We start from the raw sequence: 20,626 nt of genomic DNA on the forward strand, positions 1-20,626 counted from the left end.
GGGCGTGGGACCCTCCCAGCCAGGAGTGGGATATAATCTCCTGGTGTGCCGTTTGCTAAGACCCTTGGTAAAGCACAGTATTTGGGTGGGAGTTACCCGATTTTCCAGGTGTTGTGTGTCTCAGTTCCCCTGGCTGGGAAAAGGGATTCCCTTCCCCCTTGTGCTTCCCAGGTGAGGCGATGCCTCACCCTGCTTCAGCTCTTGCTGGTCGGACTGCAGCAGCTGACCAGCACCGATTGTCCAGCACTCCCTAGTGAGATGAACCCGGTACCTCAGTTGAAAATGCAGAAATCACCCGTCTTCTGTGTCACTTGCGCTGGGAGCTGGAGACAGGAGCTTTTCCTATTTGGCCATCTTCGAAATTTTCAACTCAGTGTAGGAACTTGACAACATAAAGATGGGCCTTCCAGCAAGATACTACTTTTTATCAACATTATTCTCTGACTTTCACCATGTTGCTGAGAAAGTGGTGACAAGCAGCTTCCCAGAGCTTCTGAGAGTAACAGAGTCTTAGATGCACTGGGACATGCTCATCATCTTTGGAAAGAAGCTTTCACCAGCAGACTGTCATCATCATGCCATTGGTCTCCATCTTCTTGCCTTCTTCTATTGAAATCACTTGCTGTTTATTCAGCAAAGTCACATGTAGGTATGGACAGTGTGTTATGTAGCAGTGCAAGAAATAAAGACACTGCTGATTAACCAGCCTTATAATGTCCATTATTCTTTCACCTTTACTTTCAATTTTTATTAAAGAACTGGGGTCTAATACAGAAGAGAAAAAGTTATTCCCCCAGCGGTTGCTCTTGAAATGGAAGCTCTGGTGTTGGAGTATCTGCTGGTATCTGCTGGTTTGTGATGGGAAGCTGGCTATTTCTCAAATGGCTAGAAAGTCTGATGGAGGTTGCTGAGCTGGTGGAAAGGCTGAAGTGTGTTCTGATTACTGTCCCATGTAGATACAGCCTCTCTTGCCACAGTAACAGGGTGGCCATGTATTAATGTGCTTCCACTTTAGGTTTGGTACCCATGGGTCTCGGTGACCTGGCATTTTTCTCTATGTAGTTCTCTACTCCAGTGCCAGCAACTAGAGATAAGCATGAGATTTGTCTTCTGTCCTGGGGCTTGACTGGCCTTAGGAACCACCTCAACACCAGTCTGAGCTGTGCTGGCCAATTGCAGGACCTGATATTGCTAAACAATAGACACTGAGCTAGTGATTGGTCTGCACAGTAGTTAAGTAGGTGAGAGTGTTGGCAAAACACATTCTAACTAGATAGAAAAGTCTGCTGATGCTACCAGTTTCTGAGCCCATTGAGAACTCCATCATATAAATAGAGGGTTTTGTTGTTGTTGTTGTTGTTTTAACTTTGTCCACTGACAAGTGATGGTTAGGTTATTTCAGGGCTATTGTCAGTTACCACTCATCCATTTGTTTTTAAGATCCTTGAGTTTTGTTGCTATTGTCTCCTGTGTTGGGAGACTGTTCTCCATGGGTCTTTCACACATCTGCTCATCTTGAGAGTGAGGCACTAACTGCCATTTGTACTGGACTCATCTTTTCAAGATTTTTAAGGATGTTTATTTCCTATGGTAGATCACTGTAATACAAGCCTCCAACTTTTTTAGATTTTGCTTTTAAAATAAAAGTCTTTTACTATAATTTTTGTGGGGTTCCAGAAGAGAAAAAGTTAAATGAATGTATTCAATCCATGGTATTAAGGTGTATCCATTTTGGATGAGTTACCTTGTGCTCTATTTCGAGTCAGCAGGTTATGTCAATCATACCTTCTACTTTTTCCTCTGATGTCTTGAACCCTACTGCTACCGTCCTTACACAGGTGGCCCAGAGAAACAGATCCTGCTATTTACTAGCTGTGTGGCCTTGGAAAAGTTACTCTTGAATTAGCAATTTCCTCCATTACATAGTAGAGATAATAACAGTTTGTATCTCACGGGGTTTTTATAAGGATTTAATGATGTGTGGCTGTATAGCTATGGTTTCAGTTGATACTGTGGTTTTTGTTAATATGGCTTTCCTTATTTCCCACATACATTCCCTTATCTAGACTCCATAACTAGTCTCCATACTCCTCATTTCTTCCTGCTTAATATTCCATCTACTTCATGGATGTGATTTCTCTTATATTTAAAACCGCTGATGGCAGCCCATCTGAACAGGGTAGATGGGTTACCTTTGAGATAAAAGTAGCCCCACCTTTGAGACAAAGTCTACAAGTCAGCGTTCCTTTATAATCTGTTATTAGGTATAATTCTTGTATCTTTTTCACTCCTGTGGCAGTTCTGGCAACATGCTCCTCTTCTCAAACACATACACACATAAATGTGTTTTAAACTCCAACCACCCAAGCAAGCTTATGTTTCCTGAAACCTGGCATATTTTTCACGTATTCGGGCCTATGAAAATTCTATTTTCTCTACATGGAATGACTTCCCATGGGTTTATACTTATGTTTAAAGCCCAGTTCTAAATTACTGTCTATGGTGGATTGTTATGGTAATGCCCTCCAATGAACCATGTCTCCCAATGTCAACATGATGTTGCCACTCCTACACCAGGAGGTGGACTTGGTTTCTCCATCCTCTTCAATCCAGACTTTGCCTTGTGATTTGCCTTGAAGAACAAGACATGGTGGACTTGACATTGTATGAGTTCTGGAGCCTAGGCCCTATGAGGTCTAGAAGTTTTTATCTTCTCCTGCTTGGAACCCTAACACTAAGAGGCTGTGAAGAAGCCCAATCTAACCTATTGGCAGATACAAGGTGACACAGAGAAGAACTGAGACCCCAGTTAAGAGTTAGCACCAAAGCCAAACAAATGAGTGAGGCCACTGTAGACTCTCCAGCCTCAATTAAGCCATCAGATGACTATGGCCTCATGGCTGAGACCAGCAGAACTGCCCAGATTGCCAGTTCATGGAATCATAATCATAAGAAACCAAAAATCACTGTAGTTGTAAGCAATTATAGTTTGTGGTGGTTTGTTATGCAGCAATAGATAACTGATATACCTTCTCAGAGAAATATTCTAGACATATCCAATAAAAATTCATGATTCTCTCTCCTGGACTCAAACGGCACTTTGTCCATTCTTCTATTATGGCACACAGCTCATATAACCATTGGTCTGCCTGTGTCTGTTTCTCTCACTAGATTAATAGCTTTTTAAGAGCAGGGTTCAAGTCTTTGTTCATCTTTATATCGTCTTTGACTACTCTAGAGCCTGGCACACAGAAACAGCAGGCATTTATTACTCAAGTCATAAACTCACCATCTCCTCCTGCAACCCTTTCACTTGCCCTCTTGGACTCATGATGAATCATAAGTAAAATCAGTTAACATTCCTTTCATCTTCTATTTCTTCCCAGTGGCCCTGCTTCCTTGCAGCCCTCTTAGGTGGTGGCTATTTTCCCTCCCACACTTTATATACCATGGGGTTTACAGGTAGAGAAGTGACTGTCATGCTTCTAATGGCTACTTTCAGACTACCTTCATCCCCTCCCTCTTCTCTAAAACACACTCAGCTTTCACTTCCATACCATCTGATTAAACCACCTGTACCTCTTATTGTGAAAGTCATCTACTGATCCCTGGTCCTTTGCTTCTCATTCCATAAAGATTTTAACTCATAACCACCTTCTCTAACACTCCCCAAGTAGTGATTTCAATATTCACACAGTTCAGTCTTCCAGTATCATGGCCTCTTAGTTTCTTAACCTCCTCTCCTCCAATAATCTTATCCTCTATCCCATTTTAATCCCTTGTTCCTACGGTTATACCTTACATTTTTGTCCCTGCCAATAATCACAATCTTTCCAGAATCTCAATTTCAAACATGCCACTGTCCATCACCACCTCCTATATTTTCATTTTCAACTCTTTTACTCTTGCCTCTAAAAACTCCAAAATTCCTTTGCCACTTGACTTACAATTTATTGCAATAACTACTCTTCATGGTTCCTCATCCATCTCATGTTGTTTTCATCCTTATTCAATTAAATGTAATGGACAATCATTTTAGTCACTCTTTCTCTATCTTTATCTATTATACCCTCAAACTTGCTATAACATCAACTAAGTCCACTTTCTACCTGAGGCATGCCCAAATCCACAGAGCTAAATGTGGATGGGGAAATAATTGTCTGTCTTTAAATTAAAAAAATATTAATCACCCTAAGAAGGTCACTGTATTAGTACATTCTCACACTGCTATAAAGAACTGCCCAAGACTGGGTAATTTATTTAAAAAAAGAGATTTGATTGACTCACAGTTCCAAATGGCTAGGGAGACCTCAGGAAACTTACAATCGTGGCGAAAAGGGAAGCAGGTATGTCTTACATGGCAGCAGGCAAAGAGAGTGTGTGAAGAACGAACTGTCAAACACTTACAAAAACCACCAGATCTCGTGAGAGCTTGCACACTATCATGAGAACAGCATGGAGGAAACCACCACCATGATCCAATCACCTCTCACTAAGTGTCTCCCTCAACATGTGGGGATTATGGGGATTACAATCTGAGATGAGATTTGAGTGAGGCGACAGAGCCGAACCATATCAATCACAATCAAAGTTCTATTTCCCTAGTCCAGTCAATCTCTACTCTCCTAGTTGACTAATTTATAATTTATGATCTCTCCTCAAACTTTCAAAGTCTCTGCCACTTCTGCTTTCCAGATTACTAGGAACATAGAGGCAATGGGAAGTTCTATAAGCTTCCACCACCTCCCATCACATCTGCCCACTTATTTATACCTCTGTGCATCTATTGTGCCTTTCTTCTTTCTGTGAATAAATTGCATGTGTTTCTAGCTGCAACTACTCACCTATATGCATGTTAGATTCAATCCTCTCTTATCTAGTCATTGATATCACTCCTTGAAGTTTTTCCATTCTCCTGCATCATTTCCCCCTCTCTACTAAGTCATTTCTATAATACAAACATATTACCTTTTTATTAAATTAAAAATCTATCTGTTCTGACCTAATGTACCCCTCTAGATATGACTTCATTTCTTCATTTTACAAGGGAAACTCCTTCCAAGATTAACTGTCTTAGCATCTTGAATCACTCTCCTCATACTCAGATTGGAACACACTCCCATAAGGATTTTTGCTCCCAATGTTTCACAGAATGTGCACTTACCAAGGTCAGCAATGAATTCAGTGTTGCTAAATGTAATGATAAACTCTCAGCCCTTAGCTTATCAGCATAGATATAGTAGGTCACTCCATTCTTCCTTAAAACACTTTCTAGAAAAGTTGGTGTCTAAGAAATTATATCCTCTTGATTTTTCCCCCTTGTCTCCAGCCACTTGTTCTCAATTTTTTTGCTGTTTTCTTCTCTCCCTCACATTTATAGATTGGAGTACCCCATGTTTTAGGAATTGGACTGTGTGTTCTATCTACACTGACTCCCTTGATGACCTTATTATTCCCATGACTCTAAATACTGTCTACATGCTGATGGCTTATGAACCCAGCTCAGACACTCCCTTAAAATGCAAATCCACATACTCAAATACCTACTTGTCATCTCCAACTGAATGTCTAATAGGTCGCTATAACTTGACCTGTCTAAAATTTATCTTTTGATTTCTTACCCTTCAGCTAACAACTTCCCCCACCCTGACCCCTGGTACCCCTATCATAGTATTCCCCATTGAAATTAATAGCAACTCCTTTTATTTTTCCAGTTGCTGAAGCCAAAAAGTGTGGATTATGGCTAATTCCTATTTTTCCTCTCACATTCTGTATCTGATCCATCCCTTAATACTGTCTATTCTACTGTATTAGTCTGTTCTCACACTGCTAATAAAGACATACTCGAGACTGGTAAATAAATAAAAGAGGTTTAATTGACTGACATTTCAGCGTGGCTAGGAAGGCCTCAGGAAACTTCCTGGCAGAAAGGAAAGCAAACACGTCCTTCTTCACATGGCAGTAGCAAGAAGAAGTGAGGAGTAAGGTGGGGGAAAAGTCCCTTATAAAACTATCAGATCTCATGAGAACTCACTCTCCATCATGAGAACAGCATGGAGGTAACCAACCCATGATTCAATTACCTCCCACTGGGTTCCTCTCAAGACACATGGGGACTATGGGAATCACAATTCAAGACGAGATTTGGGTGGGGACATGTCCAAACCATATCATTCCATCTCTGGCCCCTCCCAAATCTCAGGTCCTCACATTTCAAAACACAATCATGCCTTCCCAACAGTCCCTCAAAGTCTTAACTCATTCCAGCATTAACCCAAAAGTCCAAGTCCAAAATCTCATCTGAGACAAAGCAAGTCCATTCCGCCTATGAGCCTGTAAAATCAAAAGCAAGCTAGTTACTTCCTACATGCAATGTGGGTACAGGCATTGGGTAAATATACCTGTTCCAGATGGGAGAAATTGGCCAAAATAAAGGGGCTACAGGCCCCCATGAAAGTCTGAACTCCAATAGGTCACTAATTAAATCTTAAAGTTACGAAATAATCTCCTTTTACTTCATGTCTCACATCCATGTTATGCTGATGCAAGACATGGGCTCCCACTATCTTAGGCAGCTCTGCCCCTGTAGCTTTGCAGGGTACAGCCCCATTCCTGGCTGCTTTCACAGCTGGTGCTGAGTGTCTGCAGTTTTTCCAGTTGCACAGTGCAAGCTGTGGGTGGACCTACCATTCTGGGATCTGGAAGACAGTGACCCTCTTCTTATAGCTCCTCTAGGCAGTTCCCCAATAGGGACTCTGTGTGGGGGCTCCAACCCCACATTTCCCTTCTGCACTGCCTTAACAGAGGTTCTCCATGAGGGCTCCACCCATGCAGCACACCTCTGTCTGGACACCCAGGTGTTTCTATACATCCTCTAAAATCTAGGTAGTGGTTTCCAAACCTCAGTTCTTGTCTTCTGCACACCCACAAGACAAACACCATATGGAAGCTGCCAAGGCTGGAGGCTTGCACCCTCTGAAGCCATGGCCTGAGCTGTACCTTGACCCCTTTTAACTACAGCTGGAGCAGCTGGGACACAGAGCACTAAGTCCCTAGGCTGCACACAGAGTGGGGCCCTGGACCTAAGAGGAAAAATAGCATTCTTTCCTCTTAGGCCTCTGGGTCTGTGATGGGAGGGGCTGCCTTGAAGGTCTGGGACATGCCCTGTAGACATTTTCCCCACTGTCTTGGCATTTAACATTTGGTTCCTCCTTACTTATGCAAATTTCTGCAGCCAGCTTGAATTTCTCCCCAGAAAATGGATTTTTCTTTTCTACTGGTTCGTCAGGCTGCAAATTTTCCAAACTTTTATGCTCTCTTGTGTCCAGAGGTGTCAAATGTCACCTCTTGAACACTTTGCACTTAGAAATTTTTTTCTGCCAGATACTCTAAATCATCTCTCTCAAGTTCAAAGTTTCACAAATCTCTAGGGCAGGGCCAAAATGCCACCAGATTCTTTGCTACAGCATAACGAGAGTTACCTTTGCTCCAGTTCCTAACAAGTTTCTCATCTCCATCTGAGACTACCTCAGCCTGGAGTTTATTGTCCATATCACTATCAGTATTTTGATCAAAGCCATTCAACAAGTCTCTAGAAAGTTCTAAACTTTCCCACATCTTCCTGTCTTCTGGGCCTTCCAAGTCTCTAGGAAGTTTCAAACTTTCCCACATTTTCTTGTCTTCTTCTGAGCCCTTCAAACTGTTCCTACCTCTGCCTGTCACCCAGCGCCAAAGTCGCTTTCACAGTTTCTTTCTTTTCTTTTTTTTCTGAGACAGGGTCTCACAGACTAGAACGCAGTGGTGCAATCTCAGCTCACCACAACCTCTGCTGCCTGGGCTCAAGTGATTCTCCTGCCTCAGCCTCCCAAGTAGCTGGGATTACAGGTATGTGCCACTACCACCCAGCTAATTTTTGCACTTTTAGTAGAGATGGGGTTTCACCATGTTGACCAGACTGGTCTTGAACTCCTGACCTCAAATGATCCACCTGCCATGGCCTCCCAAAGTGCTGGGATTACAGACATGAGCCACTGCACCTGGCCACTTCCACATTTTCAAGTATCTTAACAGCAGTGCCCCACTACCTGGTACCAACGTACTGTATGAGTCCATTCTCATGCTGCTAATAAAGACATACACAAGACTGGATAATTTATAAAGGACAGATGTTTAATTGACTCACTGTTCAGCATGGCTAGGGGGGCCTCAGGAAACTTAAAATCATGGCGGAAAGTGAAGCAAATACATCTTCTTCGCATGGAAGCAGCAAGGAGAAGTGCAGAGCAAAGACAGGGGAAGAGCGCCTTATGATATCACCAGATCTCATTAGAACTCACTCACTATCATGAGAACAGCATAGAGGTAATTGCCCCCATGATTCAATTACCTCCCACCAGGTCCCTTCCAGGATATGTGGGGATTCTAGGAACTGTTATACAATTCAAGAAGAGATTTAGGTGGGGACTCAGCCAAACCATATCACCTACCTTCAGACTTGAATTCGAATCTGACTACTTCACACATCTACAGTGCCGATAGCTTAGTGTATTAGGCCATTTTCACACTGTCATAAAGAACTTTCTGAGACTGGGTAATTTATAAAGGAAAGAAACTTAATTGACTCACAGTCACTTACATGGCTGGCGAGGCCTCAGGAAACTTACAATTCTGGCAGAAGGTAAAGGGGAAACAAAGCATGTCTTACATGGCGGCAGGACAGAAAGAGAGCAAGGAGAAGTGCCACACTTTTAAACCATCAGATCTTGTGAGAACTCACTCACTATCATGAGAACAGCCGGGGTGAACCTCCCCCATGATCTAATCACCTACCACCAGGTCCCTCCCTTGCCATGTGGGGATTATAATTTGAGATGCGATTTGGGTAGGGACCCAGAGCGTAACTATATCATCTAGTCCGAGTCACCATTTTAATAATAGCCTCCTATCTGGCACCTAAATCGTCAATCCCCCAGGGGATTCTGAATATAATAGAGTGATCTCATTGAAAGGTAAGTCAGAGCAGGTCAGGCCATGTGCAAAATCCTGCAGTGATAAGAGGCTAAGTGATCTAGCTCACCATTCTCATGTGGCTTCATCCCCACTCTCCTTATTTTTTTGACTCTACTTTAGCTGCCCTGGCTCCTCCTCACAGATCCTCAATGCTCCATGAACCTGCCTTGGGCACTGAGCTCTGGCTGTTTGGAATGCTCGTTCCCTCAATATACATATGATTCAATCCCTCATCTCCTTTCCATATTTACTCAAATGTCATCTTCTCAAAGAGCTCTTTCTTGAGCACCTATTCCAAAATTGCAACACTCTAACACTTCCCATCCTTTTGTGTATTTTATTTTTCTTCTTGGCCTTTATCACTACCTAAAATTCTGTAAGTTTTCCTTACTTATTTCTTCCTCTACTAGAATATAAATTCCATGAGGGTAGAACTTTTTATCTGTTTAATTTACTTCTGAATCTCAAGTCCTTAACAATGCTTAGAAAACAGTGTACACTCAATAAATATCTAAATGAATAAATAAAAAAATGAAAGACCAAGCATATTGTAAAAAGAACTAGAGCACTTTGGGAGGCCGAGGCAGGCAGATCACCTGAGGTCAGGAGTTCAAGACCAGCCTGGGCAACATGGTGAAACTCCATCTCTACTAAAAATACAAAAAATTAGCCGGGTGTCGTGGCAGGCACTCATAATCCCAGCTGCTCAGGAGACTGAGGCAGGAGAATCACTTGAAACAAGGAGGTGGAGGTTGCAGTGAGATCACGCCATTGCACTCCAGCCTGGGTGACAAGAGTGAGATTCTGTCTAAAAAACAAAAAGGAAAAAAAAAAGAACCAGAGGAAATTTTAGAAATAAAAAATAATTGAAATTACATACTTAAAAACCTGGATTAAAGGGACAATTATTTTTCAAAGAAAAGCAGAATATCAATAAAAAAGAGATACTTCAAGGCTCATTTATGAGGCTAGCATAAACTTGATACCCAAACCAGCAACAATGGTAAGAAAAACAACAGATCAATGTGGCCCGTGAAATAGATAGAAAAGTCTTAAACAACATTATTGAACAAAATCCAGGAATGTGAAAAATCATATAGTAAAATCACCTATAGTCTATATTATACTATATATTATACATGAATAATATATATAGTGAAATTCTATTTATATAATTTTTAAAATTAGAAAACACTAACAATACAAGTATCCTTCATTACCCAAATCTATTTGAGTTCTATTTTGGACTGAATGTGTATCCTCCAAATTCATACATTGAAATCTAATCCCCAAAGTGATGGCATTAGGGGGTCTTTGGGGAGTTTATGAAGGAGGGCCTCTCACGAATGGAATTATTACCCTTTACAGAGAGGCCAGAGAGCTATTTAGCTTACTTTTTTTTTGAGACGGAGTCTCACTCTGTCACTCATGCTGGAGTGCAGTGGCGTGACCTCTGCTCACTGCAACCTCCGCAGTTCAAGTAATTCTCCTGCCTCAGCCTCCCGAGTAGCTGGGACTACAGGCACACGCCACCACACCCAGCTACTTTTTTTTTGTATTTTTAGTAGAGATGGGGTTTCGCCATGTGGGCCAGGCTGCTCTCAAATGCCTGACCTCAGGTGATCCACCCGCCTCAGCCTCCCAAAGTGCTGGGATTACATGCGTGAGTCACAGTGCCCGGCCCCCTATCTAGCTTTCTCTCCACCAAATGAGGATACAACAAGAAGTCAGCAGTCTACAACCTGGAATGGGCTCTTACCAGAACCCATGATGGTATCTGGTCTCAGACTTCCAGACTCCAGAACTGTGAGACACAAATTTCTGTTCTTTATAAGCCACCCAATGTAGGGTGCTTTGTTCTAGCAGCCTGAGCTGAGTAAGACAGTGCCTGAGTTCAAACAGTGACAATCTCGATAATGAGTTGGGATACTTACTTCAACTGGGTCTATTTATTTTTTAAGCTAATATACAGTAATATTGACTCTCTCTCTGTGTGTGTGTGTGTGTGTGTGTGTGTGTGTGTGTACGTGCTGTTCCATGAATTTTGTTGTTGCTGTTGTTGAGACAGTCTTGCTCTTGTCACCCAGGCTGGAGTGCAGTGGCGTGATCTCGGCTCACTGCAACCTCTACCTCCCAGGTTCAAGTGATTCTCCTGCCTCAGCCTCCCAAGTAGCTGGGACTACAGGTGCGCACCACTACGCCTGGCTAATTTTTGTATTTTTTAGTAAAGATGGGGTTTTTCCACGTTGGTCAAGGTGGTCTCAATCTCCCGACCTCAGGTGATCTCCCTGCCTCAGCCTCCTAAAGTGCTGGGATTACAGGCATGAGCCATCATACCGGGCCTGTTCCATGAATTTTGGCCTACATATAGAGTCGTGTTACCATCACGACAATCAGTATACAGAACTGTTCATCTGTTCATCATCATCATCTCATAAAACTCCCTCCTGCTGTCCTTTGTAGTCACACTCGCCCTGCAACTGCCAGTTGCTGGAAATCACTGATCTAATCTCTATCACTATGGTTTTGTGATGTACAGAATGTTGTATACATGAAACCACAAAGCATGTAACCTTTGAGACTGGCTTCTTTCACCCAGAAGAATGACCTAGAGATTAAACCAAGTTGCTGCCAGTATCAATAGTTCCCTGGTTTTTGTTGCTCAGTATGGAGAGACTACAGTTTGTTTATCCATTTACCCATTCATTGAAGGACATTTGGGTTGTTTCCAGTCTTTGGAGATTATGAATAAAGTTGTTATATTCTTCAGTATACTTCAAAAAAAGTTGCTATAAACACTTACATACAAGTTTTTGTACAAACACAAGTTTTCATTTTCTTGGGTGAATACCCAGGAGTGGGATTGCTGGCTCATATGGTAAGCATTGTTTAACTGTGTAAGAAACTGCCGAACTAGTTCCCAAAGTAGCTGCACAAGTTTCCATTCCTATCACCAATACGTGAGAGTTCCAGTTGCTTTACATCCTCACCACCACTTGGTACTGTCAATATTTTTATTTTTAGCCATTCTAAAAGGTATATAGTGAAAATTAAGTCCTTTGGTTCCTGAATTTTGAAAAGCATATAGGCAGATTAAGAGAATCATCTAAAATGTTATCTTAATTTATTTCGTTACTTGTTTGGATAGCAAAAAATACATACCTAGGTAGTGAAACTACAAAGAAAAACAATGAATTGATTAGTATATGAGCAGATAGTGTTGAAGGAAGTGGATGCAATACAGTAGGTACCCAAGGAGGCTCTAAGATATTGATAATATGTTCTTTATAAGGCAGGATGGTAGGTACATGTAATGTGTTTTATTATTTTTGAACTACCCATGTGTTTTAATATATTTCACAATAAAGCATTGCAAAAGAAAGATGAGCACACAAAACACAATACCAGGAATGAAGAAAAATATTTTAAAACCTCTCTTTCAGGAGTTCAAGTACAGTGAGTTAAAAAACTGAAAATACAAGCATTTTGTAGAATTTGAATATAACACTGTCTTAAAAACCTGTTTAAACTTAATTTCTTTAATATTCCTGTGCTTGTGTATATCCCACAGGCAAAGTTGCTGATGGGCCACTTTATTAATGGGTTTATTTACTCCCAGAGGCCTCAATCTACATGCACTTGAAGGGCTGGTCATGGTAAGGTCATTCTTAATGATAGGCAACAAGTAGCTTCTTCCTAGAAACTAAGACTAGGATGGGACCTGAGTCAAGAAACACACTGAATGTTTCATCTTTACTATTCACAGATTTTCAGACACCCCTCAGGCCGCCATCTAGACTTATGACTCTTTGGTAGTTCTGATTGTTACCAACACCTTGCAGGAGGGTGTTACCTGTGACGACACTGGGGATTTTGGAGAGAAAGCTCTTGACTGTTCTGATGGGCACGCCTCCCGTCTTGTCATCTTGCATCTTTGTAATGATGTCTTCAATCTGAAAGAGGTTAAAAAAGTGTTATTTTCTCCCATAATGTAGTCATAAATGGTACCTTTTTAAACAGCCCAAATGTGTAAACATGGGTGTCAACAATAGATATCAGAAAAAGTTCCCATCTAGTCGGTCAATAAATCCAGCATCTGTATCTGCTGTCTACCAACTGCTGGGTAGAGGGAGGTCCAAAGGTTATACATAGAGCATAAGTCATATTCTGGAACAAGCTCCCAGTTCAACAAGGTATGGAAGAAGAAATACATTAGGATTCTTGATGGGATCCAACATGTAATTTAATAGGTATGTGATCACAGTCTCCTTCTTTTCCAAATTTAGTTTACATATAGATTGAAACATATGAAATTTCTATATTCAACCCCCACCCCTTCCACAAAGGCAATTTCTTATGGTTCAATCTAATATGTTAACATAGATTAACATGCTGCTATTGGGAATTGCAGGGAGGGCTACCTTTGGGACTAGAAAAGGATATATCTAAAGTCACATGACAGAAAAATAACACATGGAAAGCTCTGGTCTAAAGAAGCTGGAAAACAGGTCTCAGTGGTCATGAGTGGTGGTATGTGGATAGCTATTTGAACCTGGACTAAGGTGGTCAAGGACAGGATCTTCTTCTTTTGGTAAGACCATGCTATCAGGAGAAAAGATCATAGTGGGCTGTGACATCTTACTGGTGAAAACCGAACAGAGAATGGGGATGGATTGATGAGGGTATAGGTGCCTAAATTGGGAAACCAATTTGTAGCTAATAATTTATGAGCCAGAATAATTTCCTGAGCAGAAATCTTAAGAATAGGATACAGAAAAAATTCTGTAATGAGGATACATCTTTTTGTTTGGAGAAGGGAGAGCAACTGAAGGATAGAAAATAATGTTTAGTATTATCGCGTTTTATTTTCCTAACCAATAGAAATATCTTTGAAACACCAGGATGGAGTCTCTGAGTGAGTTCATAGAGGCTCATAACATAAGGCTAGAAGTCTTACAGCTCATTTATTCTAACATACTACTATTGCAACTTGATTATAAGTGATTTTCTTGAAGACACATGACTAATAACTTGCTGATAGATAACTTGTTAGAGGCAAAGTTAGGGCATGGCATAACAACATCATCATCATCATAAACAGCCACAATATATTAAAATTTATTATGTGCTAGGTAGTATTCTAAGTATTATACACACATTATCCTGTTTAGTCCTCATAATTACTTGATGAAATAGATTCTACTATTATCATCATTTTTTGACATAAAGAAACAAAGATTTAGTGAGGTGCATCAATCAGGGTAGGGTGGATTAACTTATGGCAGCAAATAACCCCCCAAATGTCAGTGGCATAGCACAAAGGTTATTTCTTTCTCATGCTACATGTCTAGTGCAGGTCAACAGGGGAACTCTGCTCATTGGAGTTACGTCACCTTGCATGTTGCTGGTCAATGTGCCAGGGGGGACAAAAGAGAATTCTGGAGAGTCTCTCACTGAGTATTAAATAGTATAATCCAGAAGTTAGACAGAACATGTTTGCTCAAAATCCTTGGCCAGAACTGGTCACATAGCACCACCCAGTCACAAAGGAGCCAGGGATTCAATCCTCTGGATGCCAGGAGGAAAGGGGAACTGAAGATCTATGATCAACATCAGTGAAAACTGCAGAAGTTAAGCAACCTTTGCAAACTTCGCAGGGTCACACAGCTACCCAGGTGTGCAGCCAAGTTTGAATCCAGCCATAGATCCCAGAACGGTATCTAACCCCTGAGCCATTCTGCCTCCCAATAAGATTCCCAGAAAATCAGCCAAACAAGGATACCATTCTCACTGGATTCTTCTGGGTTTCTCTACGAAGTACTGAGAGTGAGAAAGAATCCTAAGCTCCCAGCCCTTCAGGAGGTAGATGAGTGTTAATCTAGAAAAGAGAGTCATTCTCTGAAGACCTGCATTCTGTTAGATGAAAACTGAAGAGGGAGTTTTACTCTAATTCATGTTAATAATCTCACTTACTGCTGGCCTTTGTCTCCTAAACTCAACCCAACAATTTAGAGCAATTTGAGTATTACTTATTGATAGCCAAGGAGAGCTAGAAAAATGGTCACATTTTCAAGGTAATTTATGCTTTTGATCTAGCATATTATTTGAAACCAGAAGTATCAGTTACATTGATGGTTTCTATGAAAATGGCCAGAAAATCATTGAGAATTGGAAGGAAACCAACAACTCAATTCGGGTAGACCCCTGAGTGGACATTAGATAGTAATGACTTATGCCTCTGCTGCTGCAGGCTGCATTTGAAGGACTGGCTCTGTGACTTCTTTTTCCTCCATTCAGTTTAGTTATTTCACCACAGGACTGAATCTTAGAAGGCTCATTTACTAAGGAGGTCCTATCTCCTTATGTTGGCCCACAATGTACTAAGAGGTATATCACTCATCAGGGGTTACAGCTAGATCAAAAAAAACAGTCCCCTCAACTAACAGAAAGGAGACTACACTCCAGCAATAGTTTGCAACATCACAGGTGTGGAAGAAGGAATTATTGCCCCCCAATTCCTGGCTCCCCCGTGGTATTAATATACACCTGAATCCTTGCCTTGGCCTCATGGTGAGCAGTGTCTACCTTTTCCCTTTCGGCTTTGGCCACATGATTTGCCTGGCTACTGGGGTGTTATTCAGTGTGATATGAACAGGGACTTGCCATGTACCTGCATGGCTACGGTTACCTTCTTCTCTTGCCCTCTTACCACGAGAAGAACACACCTCAGATAGTTGTTATTCCAAGGAAGATGAGAGACATCTGGAGCAAATGGTACTGAACTCATTGCTAGATCAGCCAAACCTCAGCTGGCCCTTAGACTCATGAGCAAGAAATAAATGTTTATTTTTGTATATCACTAAGTTTGAAGTGGTTTGCCTCACAGAAAAATTATGATACAACAAGGCTCTGAAAAAATGCATTTAGTAGAAATATCTGAAGCCACAAAAACTACTTGACAATCAGAGTTAGTGAATCTTAGAATTGGGGTATCTCTGAATCACCCTCTCTAAGAATGCAGACATTCAATTTATCTATTGATTTATCTCTCCACCATCTATTTAAAAACTCCTAGAGACTATATATACTATTTCTGGCAGTCCATTCCTTTGTTGTGTCAGACAAATTTTTGACATTGTTGTATTTGATTCTTGTGCACAGTCCACTACAATATCAGATAATACTCTCTGAAATTCCTCGTCATGGTTTCTGGAGAATTCCCAAGAGTACAGACCCAGTGAAAATTACAAGTGGGCTCTCAGGAACTGATAAAAATAATTACAAGTATTTTTGGAACATCTATTTTATGATCAATACTGCCCTAAGTATTTTAAATAAATTATTTAATTGATTCCCCAGTCATAAAAGTTATTTAATAAAGACATTGAAATTGAGGCTCAGAAAGGTTAAGCAATTTATCCAAGGTCAAACAGCTAGTAAGTGGCAAGGCCAGGATTCCTACTCACCTCTTCCTGACTCCAATGTACAGCCATTTATCAAATCTAAAATTCATCTTCTATTTCTCAGACATTTAGAAAAACTTGGTTACAACCCTTCTCTGAGTAGAGTGAGTATTAGGTTCAGCAATGGGACAGCTCCTGGAAGGTAATGTTCAGAGGCACGAACCCAGTGAGTGGCCCAGAGCCTGGCTGATCCTAGGAAACTTACTTCTGGCAGTGCCATATGCCAAAGTTAGTGCTTTGTTTGCTGTGGATCCCAGGGTGAGTTCCAGCGGAGCCTGGAGTTGGTCCCTTACACTATATAACCCATTAAATCTTGAGCTAAACATGGCAAAGAAAGTTTTTAGTCTCAGTGCCACCTGGTAGACTCCAAACTCTTAACTTTTCTGCCTCTACTATTTTCAATTCATTACTTCCTTGCTGAACAATGAGTGTAATTTATAAAAGGGGCAACTCTTTGTTCTCTATGGCCTCAGTAGTTGATTAAAAATACAGAACAGAGGCATATATACACAGCCTCTCATCTCCCTTAGATTCAAAACATTTTGCAGGCAGAGACTACTCCTAGGTTTTCATTTTCATTTTCTTAGTTAACATGAGTTGAGTATTCACTCTGGGTCACGCACTGCTCTAAGAGCTTTATCTTATAAACTCATTGAATTCTCGCAGGAGGTAGATTATTATATCCCCATTTTATAGACAAGGGAACGAAGATTCATCTTTGTGTTCTCAACCAAAGCCTGCCAACAACCTTTTCAGACACAAGGCACTTAATACCATTTGCATCGACGGGAAAGTTTAGCGCAGGCCTAAAAGGGCAGAGGAGGATGCAGAGAAATTGATCCAGATAATCAGATTCTCAACCATCTCATGATTTATTTCTGCCCAATAACTGCTGCTGTCTTGCTGTGCAGGGCTCTCTCCCTTTGTCCCATGGGATTGGTTAGATTTATCTTCCACTGGCAGATCATGGCTTCTGGGTCAGGGATGGGGTGATGGGAAGGTATAGAGACTTATGTTTTCCTGAATGTTCAGTTCCTTCTAACTTCTGACACCTTTTGTTCTTAAAGAAGAGCAAAATCAATTCCCTGACATCCTTTAATATGAAGTTCTGTGTCATTAGGGAGGATGTTTGGACTTAAGCATCACTGTGCAAATCAATAAGCAGGTGGCCCTTATCTGACAGCCAAACGATGCAGAGAAACCACTTGGCCAGCTAAGCTGGTTCTGCCTGGATGGGCCACAGCCACAGGAATGTCCTTCTCCAAGGAGCTCAAAGCTCAGCACTGACAGGCAGGTAAAACATTCTTCCAAACAGCAGGACACTGGAAACCATTATGCCATGGAGTGGGTTTTCTTTTAAGTGAGAAATATTAAAAGGCAGACACAATTCACTAAAATAGCCCCAAGAGTGTGCAAGAGGAGTGAGGAGAAGCAATCCTCTCCTTACAAACTGAAGCCGCAGAGGGGCAGTAGGAAGAACGTGGAGGAGAACCCAGGAGATTGGCTGGCCTCAGCTTCTATGATGTGCTTTGTTGACCTGGGACAAGTTGATTCGCCTATCTGGACTTCACTTTTCTCATCCCTACAGAGATAGGCCTGGTTGCTAAACTGAGGTTTCTCATTCAGAAACTGGAGACTTGACAATGTAAAACTCTGTCTGAGAGGGAAGGGCAGGACAGGAAGCCAGGTCTCTGAGCTCTTCTCTCCATGTTGTCTGTTTTACCAGGTGGATTCACACAGAATATGTCCCTGCACCAAGAGGTACAAGTTGGGGGAAGCATGTTGGGCAGAACTTGGGAGTTTCTGATGTTTTCAGAAACTGTGTTGAGCAGATAACATCAGAAGCCAGACAGAGATATGACCTGGAGAGGCCCTCACACTGCTCCTTCTCCATCAGCCCATGCCTCTTGTCTCTGCTTTGACCCGTGACACTCCTAACAGAAATGACAAGGGGCAATATTAGTTTTGTTTCTACAAATTCATGATGCAATGAGCTAATTTACTTAGTTCCTTCAATTTTTCCCCAGTGGGGATTTTAAAAACTTAAAGTATTGCAAACTGTATTATGATTATTAAAAAAAAAATCCAACAGAACTTCGACAAAGAAGCAAAGAGCATGTCTCAAGCACGAAGGTTCTTTTTACTGAAGCATTTCATCTTGACTTTGCAATCAGTTGTCTGTTTCTAGCTACTAATGACTGTCATGTCAGAGTCTACGTTTTAGCAAAGACCCTTTCTGTTTGGGTGTCTGTGAAGGAGTGAAAATGACTCCTCAGACACCATCTTATCAACCCAGAGGCAGAAATGAGAGCTGACAAATGATAATCATATTTCTTAATTCAAAATGTGCATGCTTCACTGAGTAGGCTCTGCCCCATATGTGTTCCAAAAGATCAGGCCATTTCTCTTTTTTATTTTTAAAGACACAATGCATTGCTATTCTCAACTTCTGCATGTATTCGTGTGTATGTACTGGCTTAGTGGACATGCACTGAGCACCTACCAAGTGCCACGCACTGTGTTCATTTCTACAGTTATGAAAACAGATAGAAGACAGAATCCGTTCTCCTTCCTCATGGATTAATACATTTCAGAGTGACTCAGGGATCTAGGCTTACAGTGAAGACTGTGTTGGAGGCTGAAGAGCTAAGCATGGGTTCCAAGGAGGCTGGAAGTGAAACACTGAGGAATGCCACCGTAGGCCCATGGAAGAAAATCATCACGGCTCCCTTCTTCTTTCCTTCCCTCTTTTATCATCCCATTCAAAGGCTGCAATTTCAATGGCACATGGGGAATTTGGGGATTCCACCTGCTAACGATGACAATGATCAAAATGCCTACTAATTTGTTTTCAGCTAAGCCTATGTTTGAATCACTGTATGTGTTTAGAACGCTTTTCACGGAAAGTAACAATGACAAAAAATCCAACCTCCAAAGATGGGGGCTGATATTTTCCACATAATAAGCAGTCCATATGTGGGTGGTACTGACATTGCTGCAAAGGCTCGCTTCTACGAACGTCACCATCTTGGTCTTTCCCTTGTGGTTGCCTGATGGCTGCCCAGCTCTAGCCATCCCTTCTCTGTGAAAGGTGGGAAGGAGGGGGTGGGGGAACAGCTGCACTCATTCCTTTTATCAGGAAAAGCAGAAGGTCTTCCTTCCCAGAAGACCTCAACAGATCGTTGCTCAAGTCTCAGGCCAGAGCAGGGTCACATGACTACATTGAGCTGCACAGGAGGTGGGGAAGAAGGTATTTAACTTTTCTAGCCTCTATACCACATGGAAGCAGGGCAAGAGGAGAATGGAAATGGGGTTAACCATGTAACACTGTCTGCTATGAGACCTTGTGTTAAAGAACACTTGTAAAGGATGGTTGGGCAGGCCCTGAAGCCTCTCTGATCTCTTTCCCACATTGTAGCCTATACGATACTCTTAAAAGGGAACATTTGATCATTTAACTCCCCTACCGAAAATCTGTCCATGGTGTCCCAGTGCTTATCCTGTTATAAGCTCTTATTAAACCCTCTATCTTTTCTCCATATCAACAATTGCTCTAATTTGCATTTGTATCACCCGTTAGAGTGGTTTGCTCACCACTGAATCCTAATAATAGGTACTCAGTAAATATTTCTTGAATGACTATATCAATGAATGAATGAATAAATGAATGACATGAGCGCTATATTCTTAAAGAACTTTATCTTGGATTCCAGCATTCAGTGGGACTCAATATATTAAAAGAGTCTTAGGGATAGTGATGTCTATAATTTACAGTAAATTTAATATTTACACTTAAGATCATTTTGCTTTGGGAATGGGTTCCATAACCCATGAACCTTAGCAACAACATTCAAGGAAAAGCTCCAAAGGCATCCAAGTAGCAGTTGAGTGGCGAGCCAGTTCCCCAACGTACTGTGCCTGACATTATCCAGGGGCAGTACCAGGGCAGAAGGATGATACAGCATTATTTGTTTTGTCCCCTGGAGGCTTACTTTTACAGTTTTAATATTGCCATATGGAGTGATTCATAAATTACTTTTATGGAAAACATTTCATTTTCTTTCATTTAATTGCAGAGAAAAGCAGACAAGAATGACCTTCTAAGTCTGAGATCAAGTGGCTTGTTGATACTTTAGGGAAAATGTCTTTCCCCT

General features: G+C 41.4%; 1 protein-coding gene across 12 annotated transcripts in view; it reads right to left on the reverse strand.

The window, feature by feature from the left end:
- The window catches only part of RGS6 (regulator of G-protein signaling 6), a 676,386-nt gene that overhangs the window by 213,679 nt on the left and 442,081 nt on the right, over positions 1-20,626 (reverse strand). For all 12 annotated transcript variants that reach the window (XR_001006387.1, XM_011983129.1, XM_011983124.1 and 9 more), the window contains one exon: positions 12,863-12,962. Coding sequence is in view for 11 of the 12 variants with exons in the window: in XM_011983124.1 (XP_011838514.1) it covers positions 12,863-12,962 (100 nt within the window). In the remaining variant the exon portion in view is untranslated. The remainder of the gene's footprint in view (positions 1-12,862; positions 12,963-20,626) is intronic.

The sequence above is a fragment of the Mandrillus leucophaeus genome, unplaced genomic scaffold, assembly GCF_000951045.1.
Source record: "Mandrillus leucophaeus isolate KB7577 unplaced genomic scaffold, Mleu.le_1.0 Scaffold246, whole genome shotgun sequence".
NCBI classification, from domain to species: Eukaryota; Metazoa; Chordata; class Mammalia; order Primates; family Cercopithecidae; genus Mandrillus; species Mandrillus leucophaeus.